Genomic DNA, 21,526 nt, shown 5'->3' with positions numbered 1-21,526 from the left:
CTTCCCCCAGTCACACTGCTGTGAAACTCTGTGGGCTCTGCGCAAGGGCTTGAATTCTCAGCTTCTTCAGATTTCCATGCAAGCAGAGGAGAACGGAAATGACAAATACCAGGGAGAGAGAAAAGTCACTTGACTGCGAGTATGCAGAGGTAACGCCCGCAGAGAAGTCCTCCGTGCTTCGCTGCCATTCAGGCGTCACCTTGCAGTGCTGGGCAGAGACTACAGGACTAAAGAATGATCTTCAGAGCTGAAAACCATACCGAGATCTAGCGGTGCGAGATTGACACTGGCTTCGAGATGTCGCGCAAGGGCCCTGTTTGCAGCGCGGCACACCCCTGCAGGGACGCGTTCCGAAAACAAGCTTTTACCTTGTGAGACCCGCGGCGCGATGCTGCGGGCGAGAGCAGGCTGCCGAGCCCCTGGCAGCGTCAGCCAAGGCTGCGGAGGGGAATGACAGCGCCCGCTCCCTCAGTGCTTAACACCAGCCTCTCTTTTGAGGGTCGTAATTCACCATCACTCGTGCGCTAACCTTCTTTTCCTGAAGCCGGCCGATAGGCACAGTGCCAGCCCCAGCGCGGCCAGGGCTGCCAAACCTTGTGGGACGGGGAGCCCCGTCCCCGTCCCCGTCCCCGTCTCAGACTCCGGCCGTGCCTCGCTGCCCCTGACGGGGAAGGCTCCCCCGGCATTTTCCCGTCCTCGCCCCGCAGCAGACTTTTGCCCCCCCCGCCCCCGCAAGGCGCAGGCCCCGCTGCCCGCTCGCTCCCGGCCGGGCCGCAGCGCCGCTCCGCGCCCCGCGCAGCCGCCGCCCGGGGGAGGGCACCGCCCGCCCCCGCACGGCTCGGCCCCCGCCTGCCCACGCGGGGCGGCCCCGGGCGGCCGGCGACAGCCGCGGCAGCCTCCCCGCGGGCCGTGCCAGGCCGTGCCGGGCCGGGCGGCAGCAGGATGGGGCTGGAGCTGTACCTGGACCTGCTCTCGCAGCCCTGCCGCTCCATCTACATCTTCGCCCGGAGCAACAACATCCCCTTCGAGTTCAAGCACGTGGAGCTCTTCAAAGGTGGGACGGGCACGGCCGCCCGCCCGCCGCCGAGCTGCCCCGGAGGCGGTGGCGGGCGGCGGGGCCGGGGCGGGCCGCAGCCCGCCGCGGGCCGCGGGCTCAGCGCCCCTCTCTTGGCTCTTGGCAGACTCGGTGCTGGGGAAGAAGCCGGCGGCGGGGAGCGGCGCGGAGCAGCCCCGCGCAGGTGAGAGGAGGTGCGGGGAGGTGACGGGGGGGTGTCCCCCCCGCAGCGGGCACCGGCCCCTGCTCCCCGCCGGGCGTCCGTCCTGTCGGGCCGGGCCCGTTCCGGGCGGGCTGGGTGCCTGGCGGCGGCCCCGCGGGCGAAGGCGGGGCACGGGCGGCTCTAACGCGATCCCCGGGCGGCGGCGGCGGCTGCCGGGGCCGGGCTGAGCCCCCGGGCGCTGGGCAGGGCCGAGCGCCGCGCTGGGCCCCGGCCGCGACCTTTGGGCAGAAGGGCCCACGGCCGCGGCCCCGCATCGCGCAGCCCGCGGCGGGGTTTGCTCTCACGGCCCCGTCGCCTCCCCGACAGCGGGGCAGAAGCGCGTCCCCCTGCCCGGCCGCCGCCCCCGCAGCTGGGCTCTGAGCAGCGTCCCGCCGCCTCCGTGCCCTCCCCGGTCCTGAGCTGCCGCCGCTCCGGGAACTGGCCAGCTGTTGAGCCGGCTTGGGCTGTTCCCGTAGGGAACTTCGGTTCGTTCCAGATCAACAGCGATGCAAGGGGTCCTCTCCCAGCTGAGGCAACGTCAGCCCGTGTTTGGGGAGGCTCATTCTCAGCCGAAGGAGGAAACGCTTGAACCCAGGGAGGTGGCAAAACGCTGGAGCTAGCGGAGGCGGGAGGTCACCCATTTATGAGAGGGATGCGGAGGTGCAGAGCTCCGAGGAGGCTTATCTGTGGTGTCACCCCGGTGTCCTGTCAAGACAGGGTCCCATCAAGCCTGCCCAGACTTGCGCTCCAGCGCTGAATCTGCTCCCAGCCCCTGGAAGCTCTGCTTGGCCGATTGGGAGGAAAGGACTCGCTCCTCAGGTAACCTGAGCAGTTTTACATACGTGCTCTGCTGAGGGGCCTGAATACAATGGTTGCCCTTGCAGCTCTTATTCCCAGAGCGGTCTCATAGCTGTGCTGCATCTATTTTTGTGGATCCCCCAGGAATGTTCCTCCAGCCATTTCTAGCAAATTAGTCACAGTGACAGCCGAGGAGTGCTCTGGGAATGGTGTACTTAGCAGAAACAGCCAGCTGTTCAGTCTTGTCCAAGTGTATAAGATGACTAGTACCCATTTACATATTGCATTTTCCTGGTAAATTGTTATTTTTTTGCCTACGGCAAAGCATAGTACTTGGGAATCCTTGGCTGAGGAGATGATTAGGCAGGGACGTGACTGGCAAATAGACTGATTTTTTTTGTCCTTTCTACTTCTGTAAAATCTTGTCCACTGCTCTTTTTACCCACCAGTGAATCTCCTTCCCTGCACTATGACTTACGCTTAAGAATTCTTTCTGTGTGCAGCCTGCCCTGCTTTTTGACAGTATGTACTCTGCGTATTACAGTTATTCCTCAAAGCCCAGCAGTACACACAGTGCGTGTATGTACATCCTTGGGGGACATCAAGAACTAATTACACCAGATGCAACTGACGTTAAACAGCATTGTAAGTCAAGTCAACATCACAGGAATGATAAAGATGAGCCACCTCATAGCCCTCAACAAAAAGGCTAGCTCTGCTTGCTGGAAGAGAGACACAAGCTTAAACTCTGCTAAATGGCAAATACAAATATTGGTCTCTATTTTAATACAATAAGCAGTCGGTCCCACTGAAGCATCCTGGAGTCAGTGTTCATACCAAGGCTTTTGTCAGTTTGCAGCTCAGTGGCAGAGCCTCGGCACAGGTCTTTTGTGGCTGTACACAAAGACCCTGTATGAGCCAAAGCAAATAAGGTGCCATCTCTGGGCTGTGGTGCAGTCTGTGTAGCGGACACTGACCTAATGTCCAGCCTGCTGTAGCGACATGTTAGTCCCATCAGGGGACTACTATGTTCAGTATTCCTGCTAGGACTGCTATACGATGAAAGCAGGCTGAAATCTGATTCAGGCTGCCCTCACCCGCTGCTTCTCATATCATCGTTCCTCAGTCGCCTGCTACCTTGGGTGATAAACACAGACAGCAGAACAACCAGACAACTAGGTCTGAGAATTGACTGCTCATTAGTTGTAAGTATTATTGACTTGCAACTTTCTGCTGCATTTTTCCAAACACCACCTGAACTCTACAGTTCTCGCCAGAGCTGGGTGTGTGATAACCACTGGCCTTTGGAACCTGTCTAAAAGCACAGGGCCAAGCACCTTCCCAGAGCAACTCCTTGCATAGCAGTGGATTTACACAAATCTGCCTCACTCTTTTGTGATATAAATCATGGGCATAAGGCACCTTGTCCTTGTACTTTGCCTGCTGGCTTGATTTTGGGGGATTTTTTTTTTTTTTTTATATTCAAGTTTCTCAATTATTAGGCTTAATTTGCACGTTCTGTCTGGCTCTTATTCTTAAGAAGCCCTTTCTTCCTACCTCTCGTGACAACGCTGTCTGGTTCTGCTGTGTATGTAGAACCTCTTACCCAGCTAAGCTGGAGGCCGCTGTCACCGCAGGTAGCCAGAGACATTTCCCAGTGAGATGGGAGATGGGGGTTTGAGTCCCCTCAGTCAGCAGATAGATGTGAACCTTAATCTCCCATGAAACTACTTACACCAGCATTTTAAAAAGCACTTCTCGGGGAAGAAGCAACAGAGGCTAGTCAGCTAGAAAGGAGAAGAGGGTGGTAATGTTTGGTCTGCTTGATTTGTCTCATTATGTGAAATCAGGACTGGAAAAGTAGTCTGTAATTTGTAACGCAGCAACCTTCCTTTATTCTACCCCGTCGCAAAGCCAACTGCAAATAAACTTGATAGTGCAAAGGCTGGTTTTATTCCTTGGAGACTATTTCCCACTGCATTTTTGTCCAGGAAAGCAGACAGTGCCACTGCCTCCTGAATGGGGGCAAGTCGTTCTTGGGGATGTAGATCACTGTCTGTTAGTTAATGGCCCTTTTTTTTTTTTTTTTTAACAAAGGGATTTTTGTACAAGACCTCCTGCTGGTCATGCTGATTTGATCAGGATTTGCACCCTGGAACATCATGTTTCCTTATAGAGGGCACTTAAAACAAGCAAAGCAAACAAACTCCTCATACCTTTTCTTACGTAGGTGTTCCTGGACTTTTGTACAAGTCCCTAGCATTTAACTGCTGACTGGCAAGTCCAGTGCCTGCAGTGGGAAACTGAAAACCTGATTAGATAGTCCGCTGTTAATGCCTCCAAACTCCAAGGGACTGTGGAGTTTAAACTCTTTCGTGAGATGGTGTCTTCCTCCTGCATTTTCCTGACAGAGGTAGGTTTGACATGCAGAGCCAGGAGTAATGCAGGGTAGAGGTTTGTGAGCTTCCCTGCCCCTAGCGAATGTCCACTGTGGCAGAATGAATTAATTCATGAATCTGCTGTTGTATTGCTGACATTAATGTTTTTCCTATCCCAGCAAAAACTCTGGAAACGTCCTCAGCTGCGTGTCTGCCGAGGGATCAGCTCTGTTGACAGCATTTGCTTTCTTTGTAAATGCTCAGTTCCCTCTGCTCTTCAGAGGCAAACAGGAAAAGATTTTGCTCCGTGTGTCTGTAAGCCAGCTGGGTTGTCTTTGATTAATTAGCCACTGCAGCGATCTCTGTGGGCAGAAGGCTTTTCAGTTGCTTTCCATCATGACTCCATCCTAGCTGAAGTCGGCCACATTTACAAACTGTAGGAAAATTACTTTGTTTTGGTGTTGCCTATGGGAACAGGAGCAGTAGTAGCAACAATCTGCCCTCCTTAGGATGCTCTGCATGCAAACTCAACTTTTCCAGACCCTGTTTCCTTGGCAAACATTAAGTATTTTTTAGCTGCTCAGTTGTCTTCCTCCTAACTTCTGTCTTGTTCCGCGCTGTCTCTAAAGCCATAGGACACATTGTTCTCAAGTCAGTTAGCAGTCCCTGGTTATCTGCAACAGTGTTTTCAATACCAGCACCTTCAGCGTGGTATCTAAATGCCTCCTATTGAGTGTTTTTTCAGGATGTTTTGCAAGTACCAGTATTACTGGTACCAGAGCCACGCAATGGTATTCCTGTATAGAAATGTGAACTGCTCCATGCCACAGCCTGAGCCAACTGCCCTCTGCAGATAGCTTTTACACTGACTCTTCAATTTCATTACCTTTTAATTGTGAAATATGACCATACAGGGAAAACCTAACACAGTTCACTGATTGTCCAGTTGGCTACAGGTGTTTCATTTATCATTCACTGGCAGATACACTGCTAACCTCTGACTTGTCTGTTCATGTTCTTAGGGCCATCAAATAGTGAAGGAGCTGGCAAAGTCAGCCTCTTGAAGAAAGTACCAGCGCTAAAGGATGGAGACTTCACCCTAGCAGAATGGTAAGAACTCAGTCCTTAGGCTTCCTTAGGTACCTGTAATCTGTGCAGCATTTACATGTCATTCCCGCTGAATGATTAAGGATCACGGAATTTATGAGCACATTGGTTATTTTTAATAGTATAACCTCATTTGCTCTGTTTCCATTTTCTGTTTGAATTATCTTTCAGAAAGTAAACAGATCAGCTGACAACTTCTTGATCTTACCCTGAATGCGCTTACCTCAAAATGGGATTATAAACATTTCTGGGAAATGTTTAAAGCTTACAAAAATCCCTTTTACACTAGGAAAAAAATCTGTTTATCTGAATTAGTTATAAAGGCCAAGTGGACACCTACAGAGATAAATTTTAGGTTTTACATTATAAGATTACTATGGAGACTGGTTAATGGTGTCCAAATACTGAAATAATTGAACTGCAGTAGTATCAGCATAGTAGGAGGGTCTGCATTTCCTTCTGTTTTGTCAGCACAGGATTTTCTGTGGCATCTCTTTTTGTAGTAACAGCCTACGTATTGTTGCAGATGACTAAGATATTTTTCCATCTGACTTCTCCTGCCAATTAGGGAAAGTATAAACATTGGGACAAACACAAAAAGATTCCGTAGGCTCTCCTTGCTGGGACTTCCACTGTCTTAAGTGGAAGCTGCAGGCTAGAGATAGATCTGATGAAAAGGCAACATAACCCATTAGAGAGTTTCATTTAGTACACGAGCACGCAAACATGCACAGTTCTCAGAGAGATGGGTTAGAACAGTCGAGGAACAAGTGGGGTTAACATTGCTGATAGATGATTATGGAGGTTTATTCTTTGTTTACCCCAGTACTGTCCAGCGGTACTCTGCACCATGTAACAGTGCTGTGATTTTCCAGCAGGTTAAAGTTTTCATGGGAACTAAGGATTGTGTTTGTCCAGATGTTTATACTTCCACTAACTGGCTGGAGAAGTCAGATGGAAAAATATCTTAGTCATCTGCAACAGTATGTAGACTGTTACTACAAAAAGAGATGCCACAGAAAACCCTGTGCTGACAAAACGGAAGAAAATGCAGACCCTCCTACTATGCTGATACACTATAGGGCCATCTCTGATGTCACCATGAATTAGATGCCTACATACAGTCCCTAGACTCCATCGGAAATCCTGATCTGAATGCTTTTTAGAGGAAGCAGCAAGTTCAGAGCGGGCAGGAGAGGGAGCATAGGCAAAAGCATTCTGCATCGTAACTCCCTGACCCCGTTCTTGTCTCTTGTGACTGTCCGAGCAGCACTGCCATTCTGCTGTATCTGAGTCGAAAGTACAACACTCCTGACCACTGGTACCCATCAGACATACAAAAACGGGCCCAGGTAGATGAATACCTCTCATGGCATCATGCTAACATCCGGGCTAATGCTCCTAAGACCATGTGGATCAAGGTAAGGAGACTGAACATTAACATGCAAGTAAAGTGATGTTTTCCTGGCGGAATACTGAGCATTTGAACAGCCCCAATTCGGAGAGAGTTTGTCACGCTGCAATAACAAACCTAGGCCATTCCTAGCTGAGAGGAGCTGTCAGAGAGGGCACCGTTCCTAATTGCTCAACGTCAGGATCTGGCAAAAGCAGCTTTGGCCCTTTTGTTTTTTTCCTTAAAGTAGGTGTGGTACAGAAGGTCTCAAAGCCCAACAGACTTCCATTGTCCCTGGAATTGTGAACGAAGATATAACAGATTGGATATTGCCTCCAAGAGCCACCCCCTCACTGCACAGCTGTGCAGAGTGTGCATATAGGCAGAAGTTTTGCTGCTTTGGCGAGCGTGTGCTTTGTTGCTGGAAGCAGAGAGGCTTGCATTCTTCATATAACAAGTCCCTGCAGCCCCATCAGGGTGGAAATCCAGAAGGAGCCTTCTGCTTCCAGCACACTTAGGTACTTCTCTGCAATGGGCTCAGGGGTAGACGGAATAGAGACACAGAGAGAATGGCAGAATTTCTTTATTCAGTGTAGTCAGATCCATTTACATTTAGGCAAAATTAACAGAATCACCCTGAGGCAGAAAATCATTTAGTATCAGATGATTCTGCTGGACACCTACTCCCAGCCAACTCACCAGACAGTTAATGCAACTATCCTTAGAGAGGCACAGGTGCAAATACAGCCCTGCAAGTACAGCTGTGGTATGGAATTTCAGATGAAATCAGGGTTGCCAGTAAAGAGGTAAGAACTTCACTTTTCCTGTGTCAAGTTTGCCCTTGTTTGTGCCTAACGAAACATATCAGTACTCATTTAGCTTTTTGATTTATTGATGTTTCAATTTTTGAGTAGAGAACACAGAGAAGCAATTCAAATATGAGTCAGATTCGTACAAGAAGCAGTTTCTTCCGGTCTCTGCAGGCTGTTATTGCAAGGGAAAGAAATCCAGCTAATTGCTGATGCTGATTAGATAACCCAGATGCAGAAATGGTCCTCAGAATAATTGCAAATAGGGAAACATATAAAGCCACCATATAACAGAAGGCATGTTAGCTAGACATGGGAGAAGATAGACTGCCCTGAGATACAGAAAAGGAAGAAGGTGCTGTTTCAAGTGATTATACCCAGAGATCCCATCATGCATAATTGGAACCACTTAGGAAGAGAACTGGCCATGAATTTTCTGATTAAATAGATTCCACATGTATTTGGCAAAAATCCTGGCTTGGATTAAGCAATCCCAACTTGAGTTGTTGAATATACTAGCAGTAAGTAGAAATTCAGTCCACTCCCACCGATTGAAATTTGTGTCTTTCATTTTGCTTCTCTAAATAAACTATATTTCTTTAGCTGTGGTAGGTGGAGGCAGCATAGTTGAAACACTGCGAGCTCCAATGGTGCATACACCTTTGTGAATGGTGAAAAATCTCATGGAAAGGCAGCTATCCCCTGTACCAGCAAGTCCGTGGAGACAAGGACCACACTTACATGATTGCTCTGGAAAAATTTCTAGTGGTTTAAAGAATGATGCTTGGGAGGCCACAGAAAGGCTGGTGTAAAAGCGATGCTTACCCACTCCCAGCCTCACTGGCTGCTGTCGTGCAGAGGAAGCCATTTCCTGCCTCTCCAGCAGTGTTGATGCATTCCAGTCCCTCCTACGCTCCCTGCCACAGCCATGCCCTCCTTTCCATCACCCTGCAGGACAGGCAGCTGCCTTCCCATCTGCCTGCCTCCAGCACCCGGTTAGTTACACAGCAGGGTGGATAGCAGGGGTGGCTGGTGGGCAGGCAGCCTGCTGACCCATCTAGGCAGGCTGTTGAAACAGAGAACATAGCAGGGGTGACTGTGGCAGAGATTTGTCTTCCCCGGAGCTGTTGCGTGTTTTTCTTTTGGAACCCACTGAGGTGGAGTGGGAGGGCACGACTGCCAGGCACAAAACGAGCTGAATCCTTGGCTTCGTTCTGCTCATTGCTGCCCATTAGCTGGAGGTTACTGTCGCAGTAGATCAGCTGCTTAGTACTGCTTGTGTGCTCTCTGTCCATGAGCTGCTTGGAACTGCAGCAGTCTATGAAGCTCTAGGATCATCCCCTCCTGCGGCTTTGCTGCAGGATCACTGACGATCATAAGTAGTTCATGGGATGTAGCTTAAATGACTACCACCAGATCCATGAGAAGATGGCTGACTGTACTCTTAAGTCCCTTCTCTCCTCAGGTGCTGATTCCCCTCTTCACAGGGCAGCCATTGCCCTCCGAGAAGCTCCAGGAGGTTATGGAGGGGCTGTCTACTTCCCTGAAGCAGTTTGAGGAGAGGTTTCTGCAGGACAAGGCTTTTATCATCGGGAGCGAGATCTCTCTGGCGGATCTTGTGGCCATTGTGGAGCTGATGCAAGTGAGTGCTGGAGTGTGGTAAGGAGGTCTCAGCACAAGGGAAAACAGATGCTGCTGGGCAGGGAGGGGTGCAGCATGTGGTAACACTTCACTGGAAAGAGGAGTGAGGGTATATCTCAACAGAACTGGCCTAAGACAATGAGGACAATATGGGATTGGGTTCAGAAAACCAGTTAGAAAAAGCTGGCTGCAACAGATCTCTTTTGTTTCTCTTCTCTAACAATACTTCTCCTTCATCCTTTATTGAGACTTTATTTTGAACCTCCAGAGAAGGAGGTAATATATAAAAGTGAGAAGCAATAGCAGGCAGGTATGATGAAATAAGAAAATTATATAGGGATATTTTTATATTCTTCATTCTTCAGATGGTACTTGCCCATGCCATGTCTGGAAGATGCAAGACTGAATCTCAGACAGAGGCAATCAAACTAACTCTGTTAAAAACTGGTTGTTCTCAAACTGGTTGTTCTTTGCCAGACCATCAGGGCCTGGATCCTGCAGCCCAGAAGTGATTCTTTCTCCCAGTTCTGCATCCCAGAGACTGAAAAGTAGCAGTTCTGCTTCTCTACAGCATTGTGTTCCAGAGAGCGGCACAGGCAGAATGTAGAAGGAGGGTAGATGATCTCAACTAAGACATCAGTTCAATTAAACGCTTAGCGTTTTGTGCTGTGGTTTTGCTATGTAATATAGCACTCCATACTGTGGACTGTGCAGTTGTCCCTGGAATTGTCAGCCCACCATGTCTTTAATGCTGTAGCTAAAAATCACTCACAATAAGTGTTAGCCATCTCTGCTACACATAACAGCTGCTCCAGCACTCAGGAATTGACTTGTAAATGCCCTTTAAAATTTAGGCTAGCTTCTGTGTCCCCCGGATAGACACACCTGACCAGAGGAGACTTCCCTCCTTCCTAGTGCTCCTCTATGAGCTCTTCTTCATTTTTTTTTCCTCAACCTGTACCTGCAGGTACACTTTTGGTGCCTGTTTTCTTGGTGAAGAAGTGACTGCCCAATGCCTTACTGTTGCTCTCCCCCCCTTTCTGCAGCCTGTTGGAGTTGGTTGCGACATCTTTGAAGACAGACCAAGGCTGATGGAGTGGCGCAGGCGGGTGGAGGATGCTGTGGGGAAAGAGCTTTTCTTCCAAGCCCATGAGATGATCCTCAATATTAAAGAACTGAGCAACATTCAAGTTGATCCACAGCTGAAAGAGCATCTGGCACCTGTGTTGATGAAGATGTTGAAATGAATTAACCTATCTTACCATTTTTCCTGCCCTCTTTTTTTACCTTCTCTGACCTCCAGTTCCACATGTAACTGGAAAAGAGCACTGTAATTCAAACACAGAAATTACAGAATATTTCCCCCCCTACAGGCCTTTCCTGTATCTTTGGGGGTGGAAGCTGGGGAAGATTTAAGACCTGAAACCTTAAATTTATACAAAAGGCTGAGGCCCTACAGGTCACTTAACATGTGCATCTGGGTTTTATTTCACTGTCAGTCTTCTCAGAGATGGTAGAGACACAAACGGTATTTCCTGACAAAATTCGAGCCAGCCTGCAAACTGGGAACATTAGAGAACTGTACAGGATGAGCGTTGTTTTCATGTGTGTTTAACATTTGCAGCTCCTTCTCAAGTGGCAAGCACTGCAAACCGTGCCTGATCCTCACCTTCCCAGCACATGTCTGCACAGATTAGTACAGCACAAAACTACAGGCAGTCACAAACGTGAAAAAAGACATTGATTTTTTTTTTTTTTTTTTTTAATTTTAAAGTTTCTTATTGCTGAGGCATCTTGCTTGGCTGTCCATGTACATTCCACACTTCTATTTGCCTTTAGATTCCTGTGAGAAGTTTCTTCATACTCATCTACAACTGTGAATCTTCATATTCTTCAGTTTAATCACTACTCAATTTCTGAAAGCCTGGGTTTCATTGGTGCTTGGTCTGCCAGTACACACATGGCAGGGGCTGTTCTTGGAGATTCGTGCAGTGAAGACCAAGCAACTTCAAAAAGCTGAGGGTGGCCACAGCCTTCGAATAACTGCCTACGTACCTGTCTGTTGATATTATATAGGGAATACACTGAAAGAATGCATTCACAGTGATTTCTTGAAATATGACAGCAATCAAATTGGTTTTTTTCTGCAGTGATACTGTAATAGCAATCCACATTTCTCCTAGAAAATGCAGAGGGGGAATAAATCTAGACATGCTCTTCTGAGACTGTTTTGGATGGAAGTTCACCAAGTAAGTCACCCTGTGCAGCTGAAGTAATAAGAGAGATTTTTGTGGCATTGAGCAACATATGCATCGCAATAAAAGGGCAGAGAGTTATTGTGGAGCTTTTGGGCTCTTTTTCTTGGCTGTGTTTATTTCTGGTTAGCTGTAGCTCAAATACAAAGCCCTTCTATACTGCAGCACAATTTATGAGGTAAAACTGAGAGAATCCAACCATTTCTAGTTTCTTCAGTTGACAATAGCAAATTGTAAAGGATGCAGAAACTGGTGGAATATAGATCTCTGCATATTTCTGTTCATAAGTAGTTGTTGCCCTTGACCCTTACCCTGAAATCCTTGCCCAAGAACACTTCCTGTAAGGAATAAGACAAAATGAGTAAATAATTCAGGAATGGTTTCTCTCATTAATCAAATAGCTTCTTTTCTTTCCAGTACTACCATGTCTTGGCTAGTGACGTTTCTGCTGGTAAGTTCTATAAAACCTGATGTGTTCAGGTGATGTTTTTCACTAAGGTTTCAGTTCTAGATACTACTGATTTAGTCCAGAGCCTAAGTAAATTCCCTGGAATTCAAATCTCTGGAAAGAGATTTCCATTATATACTTCAGCTTGCCTTAGCAGGAAATTTTGTTTTGTGATGATGTTCTCTATAAAGACAAGAGACTGACTGAAGGCCCTCTCTTTTCATGAACCAAAAATATTACAAACAGGCACATGTTTATTCCCACCTTTCCTTTCTTTTCTTCCCAAATAGTAGCTGAATAGTATGTTTTTATTGATGTTTTATTCACAAAATATTGTCTACAACTGAGTTAAATCGGAAGCGGTTGATTTTTTTTTGGTTAATTTTGAGAGTGGAATTGCTAAGTGGATGATGACATGTGCAAATGTCTGCAGGAGGGAAAACAACTACTGTGATTTTCCAAAGGTTGAGCATGTTTGAGAGTACTTGCTGCTGTGCTGTCCTCTCTTGGTTGTATGTTCATCCCCCTACAAGCATTTTAATCACCCGCTCCAAGACAGAAACAATAAAATAAATGTCTTTAGTTTAAAAACTCTGGGAGGCCGTGAACAATCTGCCGTTCATATGGTGAACCATCAAGAGCGAAGGACAACGCATATCATTAAAAATGTTTGTGACAGCCCCACATCCTGTTGTAATTGCTGACATCTTGTACTTGAACCGTCTCTTTTCCTTTTGGAGGCCTTCTGATATGCTGGTTTCTTCTCATGTGGGTTTTTTTGGCCTTGGAATTGGAAGAGATTTTTAGTATTTGAAGGAATGAAAGAGAAATAGAAAAGTGGATCCTAAATGGTATCTTACCTGGAGGCAATGACTCCCAGCAATCAGGCAGGTAGTGGGCTTGCACCTGGGGTTTGCAAGGTGGCTAAATACCCCCACTGCCTTCATTTCAGTGACAAACTCGGGATCATCTCTTCTATTTACAAGATTATATCTTTCTGTAAATTTACCCTGGAATCTAACAGTTTTCCTGGGTTATTTCTTACGCTGCTTTCTTGGATTTGAAGGGAGCGTTTGTATTGCCACTTACCACCACTAGCAGTCCTCTCCCCTGCCAGCCTGCCGTGCCCCGTCCCCTCTCCAGTTGGGTCTCTCTTCACAATCTGTCTCCTAGAAATCTTTTTCCAGCCTTATTGCTGGCTGGTTTATACACACTGCTCTGTGTGCCAGTATTGTCTTCATTAGCAGCAGTGAAGGCCAAGCAATTCCCCCAGAAAAAAAATGAGTAATTGCATCAGTTCTCATTAGGATTGTCTAGAACTGTAGAAACCAAAAAGTCACATTATACAGGGCCAATTTTCACAACAGCACTATGCTTTAAACAAGATGACCTTTTAATCTGGCTGGTTCATAACCTTTTGCTGTAAATGAGCACGTGTAACCCCCACTGGACAGTAGCTCGGCTTCTGAGAAACCTCTGATGCCTCGATTGGACCCCTTTGATCTGTAGATTAGACTGTCCCCGTGAGCCAGCCTGCTGGGGTCACTTTTATCAACTTTGGAGCTCAAAGTCCTAATTGCAGAAGCTAGTTCGGTAAGTATATATATTGGATAAAAAAGTAAACCTCTCTGCTTGCCTTTTAATTTCTTGTAGTGCTGGCTGTTCTGAGAAATCACTGCTCTTCCATTCTTAACCCTCCCTGCACAGACAAGCGTGGAGGTTTCCGTTACGGTGACCCGAAATGTCTTCCCACCCGCAGTAAGGACCATCACAAAACTCATTTTACCCATCCGTCAGTGAGATGTGATTTTTTTTGCGCTCTCAGTCTCTAACACATACCGCAGCAACGCACACTGTAAAAAGCAAAAGGCGCGAAAGCCAGCTGATGCAATTGCGGTAAAACGGGGGAAAGCCAAAGCCCTGCCTGGGGCTGGCACAGGGCGAGGGGCACAGCGAGACGCTCACGGTGCTCAGCCCGGGAGCTGCGGGGAAGGTGCCTGAGCCCAGCTGCTGGCTCCCGCCCCCGCCAGGGCTCCGCTGCCCGGGCCACTCCCGGGGCGGAGCGGAGGCCTGTCCGCGCCGGGCAGGCGGAGGCAGTGCGGGGCTGCGCTGCGCTGGGTGGCGGAGCCATGCCGTTCCTGGAGCTGGACACCAGCCTGCCGGCCGGCCGGCTGCCGCCCAGCCTGGCCCAGGAGCTCTGCACCGCTGCCGCCGCCATCTTGGACAAGCCGGCGGAGGTGAGCGCGGGGCCGGGGCGGCGGGGCCGGGGCGGCGGGGCCTGACGGTGCCTGACGGTGCCTGTGCCGGCAGCGGGTGAACGTGACGGTGCGGAGCGGGCTGCCCATGGTGCTGGCGGGCTCGGACGAGCCCTGCGCTCAGCTGCTCGTCTCCTCCATCGGCGTGGTGGGCTCGGCGGAGCAGAACCAGCGGCACAGCGCCCGCTTCTTCGACTTCCTGGCGGCGCACCTGAACCTCCTCCCCGAGCGGTGAGTGCGGGCCCGGCCCGGGGGGTCTCTGCCTCGGCCCCCCTGGGCCCGGAGGGGCGAGGACACCGTGCCTACCCCTGGGGGCAGGGAGGGGGAGAGCACCTCTCCTGTCAGGTCCATGCGGTGTAGGAATATGTGAAACACAGCAAACAAAAGTACAGGAAGGGTCACTGAATCATGGAATCATAGAGTCGTTTAGGTTGGAAAAGACCTTTAAGATCATCCAGTCCAACCATTAACCTAGTGCTACCAAGTCCACCACTAAACCAATTAAGGGTAGAGTAATAATTAATTTCATGTTTCCTGGCTTGGTGGCTGGATTATTTTTTAATGAAGGTAAAAACTAGGAATCATTAAGGTTGGAAAGGACCTCCAAGATCATCAGTCCAACCATCAACCCAACACCACCATGCCCATTAAACCATGTCCCAAAGTGCCACGTCTACCCATTTTTTTCAACACCTCCAGGGATGGTGACTCCACCACCTGTCTGGGAAGCCTGTTCCAAGATGTTCAAAGTGATGATGATGTAGGTTTCCAGGTTGTCCATGAGATTAAGGTGTAATATAGATCCAAGACTGGATCACAAACATTAAGTGCTCTTGGATGCTGAGTCCCAGACACACGGTTTAGGTCCACATAAAACCATGGACTGGTTTGCACTCATTGAACAGTCTGGGAAATACTGTTCTCTGAAGATGAGTAGTTCCAGTTGGTGTAATCGGTACAAAACCTGGTGGGAATCGCTAGAGCTTTGCAGTGGGGTCGCCATGCCAAATGCCAGAACAAGGCTGTTCCTGAAGGTAAGGTATGTCCCTCTCTGCCCTTCTTCCCCATCTCCCCAAGGAGAGTAGTAATAGCATTTCCCTGCCTCTTGGGTGCTGTCAGGGTAAATACCTGACAGGATTATGAGCTGCTTGGGTCCTTTTGAAATGGACAAGTATCTCATATAAACAGTGTTGAAATTCAGTCTGCTTTTCAGTTTGTGTGGATGAAGTCTGGCACCTGTTTGTACCCTGCCTGTATGCAGCTTATTTTTGCTTCTGTTAAATTAACACTGCAAAGTGTGAGCCAGCGAGAGCTTAGTGCAGATTTTCTACCTTGTTGCAAACTGGGCAGTGATAATATTTAATCGTAAAATAATAACGTTTCCTGTCCACTGTGTTTTTGCTCTTATATCCAAAAAGGATTGTCATCCGCTTTTACCCACTGGAGCCCTGGCAGATCGGCAAGAACAGGACAGTCATGACTTTCCTGTGATCTCTCGAGCAGCTGGTTGGAACAAAGCAATGATGAAGACAACCCAGAGATGACCAGTTCCATCTATTTGTTTCCTCTTATGATCAAATCTGTGTAGCTCTGCACATTCACCTGTATGACTCACTTTTGTCTTTGCATCCCATGCACACAAAGCTCAATAGTGGGGCAATCAGCTGTACTGATTTTAGTAAAATAGTTCAAGGTCTTTGTCTCAAGCCTGTCTCATCCCAAAGGCTCTCCTGGTGCCTGTGGCTAAGCCGTTACAGTCTGGCGATGGCCATATGTGGGCCTAGAAAAAGCTCTTTTGTAGCAGCAAAAAGTTTAATTCCAGAACCCATTTGGCTTTATTGAGGACCAGAGAGGTTCTCGGGTTCATCCAGATTTCCTCATACTTTGCAAGGCAGAAAGATCTTTCTGTTTCTTTCTGCTTCTCTGTGGCAGCAGAAGGGTCCCAGGCTGGCTGAGACCTGGGAGTCAAATTCTTCTCTTTTCAGGCTCCCCAAAATCCCTTTCTGGAATGCAAGGTGATTATTGGGAGGGGAGTTTATGCATTTATATCATTGTTTAGTTAAGGCTCGTGTCAGATCTTGTGCTCTGTGCTTTACCATTGCTACCCACGGTGGCTGTTCCTGCAAAGTGTTACTTGTCTGCAAGATTTTCACGGCTGAGTGTCTGTGTGCTGCTGGCAGCGTGTAGAGGAGGGAGTCACTTGTGAAGAATTGCACTGTGCCACAGGAAAATATTTTGAAGATTCTGCTACTGCCAGCTTTAATTCCTGTCATTCACCCAGTTGTTCGAAATACTTTTCTTCACCCCGCTGTTACAGGGAGTTTTGGGGTGATACAGCATATCGCTGTGTTCTGTGGGTGGTGGTTTCAGCTCCCTGTCCCTGCAGGAAAGTGTTTTGGTTTTTTAGGCCCCATATGTTCCCTCACTTTATAACTGGAATACACATGGCATTTTATTAAAACAAAAGCACGGCACTTTTTATGTGTGATGTTATCTCTGCCTTCCACTGATAAGGATAACATTTATCAGTTTTCTTTCCACTTTGTGACTTGGTCAGATTGCAGATTGCTCAGAGGATCTGTGAGTGTGCAGACGTGGGACATGGAGGTCCGTGGGAATGCAAGGCTGAAGGGCACTTCTCTGCTCCTTTGTTATTCTGATTGGAGTTTTATTTGTTTATGACTTGAGGTCTCAAGTTGAAAATATTCCTTCTAATTACCATTTGATGTTGGTTGTTCCCTGTGCAGCATAAACATCTTTTCTATGTTTGCAAAATCTGTCAGGACTGTAATACCAAACACAAATTTGTGTATCAGGCTAGGGGGGCTACACCTTATCTGGTTAATAAAATGTAGCAAAGCCTCTTTTGGTAGGTGTCAGTTTATTGGTTTGCAACTTTGGGGTTTTTTAGCGCTCCGTGCTTGGAGTCAGGTATCATGGCTGCCCAGGAACATGCACTTTCTCAGGAGGTCTTTTCAGTTAAAAGTTTTGAAACTCAGGTAATGAACAGGTAGGTGAACTGAGTCTCAGACACACGTGTAACTCAGGAGTACTCTGGTGCAGGGAAGAGGGTGAACAGCCCTGGCTTTGTAAAAGGGCTTGACTGACTTGAAGATGAATACTCTGAAATGCAGAAAATAATGTCGCTTTAATTCTGATCTGCAGACAGCTCATTTCCTGAAGGTCCTTCTACCTTGTGAAGGAACAAGCACAAACTCTTGCCAAAGCCTTTGTTTCCTTTAGAGAAACCCTGCTCTGCCCTGTGCTCCTGCTCTCCTTTTTCGGGCCGTCGGCCACTGTTAGGCACTGCCGCAGGCTCTGTGCCTTCCTCTCACCCTTGGCTGCTCCCTGTGTGGGCTCTTGCCTGGGAGCAACTTTCCCAGCATTGCAGAGCTGAGCAGGAAGAGATAAGGAAGGAGAGGGAAAGCTTAGAAAAGAGTGTGCCATGCAAAGATGTCTGAATAAAATTGGTCCTCGGTGTGATGTTCCCAGCTGTTTCTGTGTTGTGTCTGCATTGTGGCGTTATCTGACAAAACGTCCTAGAATAATGCAAAATCATGGAGAAAGCCCTGGGTGAAGGACCATCCTGAGAATTTTATGGTTCATGGACTTTGAGCATTTTTTATAAGAGCAGTTAAAATATTAATCAAAGGATCATGTGGTTATGAATTGTTTGAGCCAATTGGTGCTTTTTTGGTGCTGGGGTCTATCAGCACAGAAAGATTCTGAGAGTCCTATGAGCTTGCGGCTGGCTGTTTTCCTTCACAAACTGCTGGTGCTGAATATAATTTTATGATCACATTGATCTGAAGAGATGGCCTATTTTTCCTGCACTGACCTAATGTTAGAGTAGGTTCATGCAATATGTTAGGGCTCGAGAAGGATACCCTGCAAAGGGGCTATGCAGCCCCCTGAAGCCTGCCCTAGAGCATGCACACAGAAACCAACAGAAGCAGGAAACATTTTCTCACATCTCTCTTGCTTATGTTTCCTAGCTGGAGAAAATTAGATATACCACCCCTATCTAGGGCTCAGCAATAATGTTATAAAATCCGTTTCCTTTGAATGGTATGTGCAGATTGTCCCTCTTCCATGGGATGGAGCCTGCCTGCCATCTGGATTTAATATCTCCCAGCTATGGTAGATCTTTTTATCATTGTACTGACCCTGTCACCTCCCAGGCTTAACCTCCTAAGGTTGACTAATATTTCTGCTCCCAGAATTGGCCTCTGCTGGTTTGTTTGAGAACTCTGTGTAGGCATGTTTGCAAATTCAAAGGTAACAACCCAATGTTGAACACTGTGTAACCATTTCCTAGCTTCAAACCTTTCAGCTGAGGACAATCTTGCTGTGTATTTACACAAGAGAGGACCAGTGAGGCCCTGTGGTTGCTGAAGGGCACTACTGACAGGAGAGTATGACAGAATCACAGTAGCTTTGGAAGTTTTTCTCCAAGCACAACACTGTGATGCTGCTGTTCACGGCAACCCTGTTCGTAGTTTGTCATGATGGAAAGATGGGCATTATATGATCTTCTCCCACAAACGGGACCCTGGAGTTCATACATTTGGGATGAAGAGGACTCATTATAGTGCTAAATGCTGGTTCAGTGAAAGGCTTGAGCACAAGCTTAACTTCATGAGTGTGATGTGACCCGTTGTAACGAGGTGGCTTTAAACATTTATATCCCACCGATGGGCCAAGGCCCGAGCGTGCCCTTGTCAGTCTGTGTCTGCTCAGGGGCTGTCCTGACACGGTGCCTGCAGCAGGAGGGCTTGCATAGGGCTGCAGATGGCACACCTCTTCCTTAAGTCTCGCTGCGATATTATCACCTTATATTTAAATAAAATTATTTCCACCAGGAGCTGTCACAGTTACTGTTTGGGTCAGTGCCTCACATCCTCCTGCCACCATCACACAGAAACACCTCCTCCACCTCCCAGGGGCATAAAAGCACGTTCCCATCTCCAGCTAGCACCACGGCAAGCTTTAGGGAAAACCAGTAACTCCGGGATGATTTCCTAACCCATTGGAAAGGGTATCCGGAATTTATTTAAGTTTCTGCACGCAGACGCCGCGCAGGGAGAGGTCCTGGGCCGCCTCAGCCCCAGCTCTACCTGCGGCGCCGCCCGCCCCTCCCCACCTCCTTGTCCCCAGCGTTTCGATTGGCTGTCTAAGGAACGGCTGCTCGGCCAATGAGCAAGCTCTTTACTGGGGCGCAGGGCTCCGGGGGCTCGGAGGAGGTTGCCGCCGCTGAGGCCGCGTCTCCGGGGAGTCGCCGCTCGCCCGAGGGAGCAGCTCCGGGAGCCCCGCGGCGGCCGCGCCCCGCCGGCCGGGAGCAGCGCCGGCACCCCGGGGGCGGCCCTGCGAGGTGAGTGTCCCGTCCGCCCCAGCCCCGCGGAGGGGCCTGAGGGGCTGCCGGGGCTTTGGCCCTGCCTCTGCGCAGCCCGCCGGTGAGGCTGCGAGAGGCCGGCCCGACGCGGCGGGGCCTCGCCTGCTCCCCTCCACGGAGCCATGGTCAGAGGCAAACGTGGGCTGCCTCCCTCCCCCGCCTCCTCCCGGCCCTTTGTGCCGCCCTCCGGGAAGTGGAGCCTGGCAAGCAGCGCGAGAGGCGTCCCCGCTCCTCTTTGCGGAAAGTTACCGTATTTCGGTAAAAAGGGCTTTTGCTAAAATGCGGCGGAGGTGATCTTTGCAATGTTAAAAACAAAAACCCAAACCAAAACAACAGTGAAGTGGTTTTAAACAAATGTGTATTTGCAGTGTACAGATACTGAGTGTAGCAACAACAACAAAAGCCAGGAAAGCCCAAGTCACTCCCTTTGTTTCTTATTTTTAAGTTGAGAATCACACAAGCTCTGGGAACAGAGCTCTGGGGACGTTTGAAATTTTTACTTAAGTTTTAAACTACTAAGGTAAAAGGAGATAAGATTTTGAAGGCAAAAGGCTTCAGAGAGGTATTGTTGCCTTTTGAGGATGTGCTTACCTGTCATAGCCACGGATTTATAGCTGAGACACTCTCGTAACTGAAAAAAATCAAACCTGTTTGTCATACTTTTTATAAAGACCAATTATTTCTTTCCTACCTAATTAATATAGCTATGTTCCTTTGAAAGTGCTTGTAGTGACATACTTAATTCCTGGATGTTAAGACACTGTTGTAACTTGGTCCACAGTTAGGTTTGCAACCATGTACAGTGCCTGGTTTAGAAAAAACACCGAACAAAACCACCCCACCCCACCCCACCCCGGCTGACACACCACTGTGAAAGCTGTGTGGAGGCAATATTCTTGTCCTGTTTTTCAGAAGCATTACACTGTTCTGTTTTGTTATGCCCTCTCAACTTGTGAACACTAGAGAGGAGAGGTGCTAAGTCTTTATTACAAACTTTCTGTATAAATAAAAACTAGAATTAAAATTGTTTCCCCACTTTTTCTGTAGTTGCAGTTTCACTGACAGTCTAACCACCAAAGTAAACTCTTGACTGTGGTCTCTCCTGTTGACTTCCTCTGCCACCTTGAGCAAGATGATGTGGATTCAGCAGAAGACTTAAGCATATTTCTGAATGTAGGCATATTTGTAAATGAACTTAAACCCACTTAATTTAAATATGTAATTGATTTGGGATCATACAATCTTATTTATTTAGATGTTATAAGCATCTGCAGTCTGTCAAAACCTGGGGCGTTCAATATTTCTGAAAGAGATAACCATTAATCTCTATACATGTGTGTTCTCCATATGCAAAGTAGACAAGGAATCCATGTCTTGAAAGAGATTTGAGGTTTTATTAATGTTTATTTGGTGAAAGAGAAAAATGCTTTATTGCTGTGCAGTTGTCAGTCTGATTTAGCTGCAAGCGAGGAAAGTAAGTGGTGCATGGGCAAGCAAAATATCATTGCTGAGTGAATGCAATTCTTGTCAAAGCATTATTTTTTCTACATGCAGAATTAATCATGATGATGTACAAGTTAATTCAGCTTATAGTTCAAAACTCCTACGGCTTCCTGCTGTGGTTAATTCTGGACTTACTCTTCTATTAATGTGGTCTCCAATATTAAAGACTGTTTTTAGCCTGGCTTGCATGTGTCATCTTTTTGTTTGAGTTGATGGGAAGGTTTTATCACGTAGCAGTGAAGCTTTTCTAAAAAAGCAGCACAGAACTCTCATGTTTTTTGCCTTTACTAA

The 21,526-nt window shown here is 48.0% G+C and overlaps 3 protein-coding genes across 8 annotated transcripts in view; all 3 read left to right on the top strand.

Annotated features, from left to right (window-relative positions):
- Positions 1-942: 942 nt before the first annotated feature.
- LOC104025439 (glutathione S-transferase theta-1) lies at positions 943-10,629 on the top strand. Of its 3 annotated transcripts, XM_075718635.1 has the most exons (8): positions 943-1,054; positions 1,182-1,258; positions 2,987-3,005; positions 5,093-5,101; positions 5,455-5,542; positions 6,810-6,960; positions 9,207-9,383; positions 10,429-10,629. In XM_075718635.1, exons 1-8 carry the CDS (start codon positions 943-945, stop codon positions 10,627-10,629), a joined length of 834 nt encoding a protein of 277 aa, XP_075574750.1. The 3 variants fall into 3 exon arrangements, with proteins under 3 accessions (XP_075574750.1, XP_075574752.1, XP_075574753.1); XM_075718637.1 differs by lacking the exons at positions 2,987-3,005; positions 5,093-5,101 and having other exon boundaries at positions 1,182-1,238; XM_075718638.1 differs by lacking the exons at positions 1,182-1,258; positions 2,987-3,005; positions 5,093-5,101.
- Positions 10,630-14,214: 3,585 nt separating this feature from the next.
- Positions 14,215-17,014, top strand: LOC142594555 (D-dopachrome decarboxylase-like). The gene is made up of 3 exons (XM_075718888.1): positions 14,215-14,322; positions 14,396-14,571; positions 15,759-17,014. Exons 1-3 carry the CDS (start codon positions 14,215-14,217, stop codon positions 15,829-15,831), a joined length of 357 nt encoding a protein of 118 aa, XP_075575003.1. The 3' UTR covers positions 15,832-17,014.
- Positions 17,015-19,959: 2,945 nt separating this feature from the next.
- CABIN1 (calcineurin binding protein 1) overlaps positions 19,960-21,526 on the top strand; it is a 124,967-nt gene continuing 123,400 nt past the window's right edge. For all 4 annotated transcript variants that reach the window (XM_075718187.1, XM_075718188.1, XM_075718189.1 and 1 more), the window contains exons 1-2: positions 19,960-19,990; positions 20,780-20,905. The gene's annotated coding sequence lies outside the window, so the exon portion shown is untranslated. The remainder of the gene's footprint in view (positions 19,991-20,779; positions 20,906-21,526) is intronic.

Source organism: Pelecanus crispus, chromosome 11 (genome assembly GCF_030463565.1).
Source record: "Pelecanus crispus isolate bPelCri1 chromosome 11, bPelCri1.pri, whole genome shotgun sequence".
NCBI classification, from domain to species: Eukaryota; Metazoa; Chordata; class Aves; order Pelecaniformes; family Pelecanidae; genus Pelecanus; species Pelecanus crispus.
Note: the sequence above shows the minus strand (reverse complement) of the source record. Positions and strands in the feature narration are given on the sequence as shown.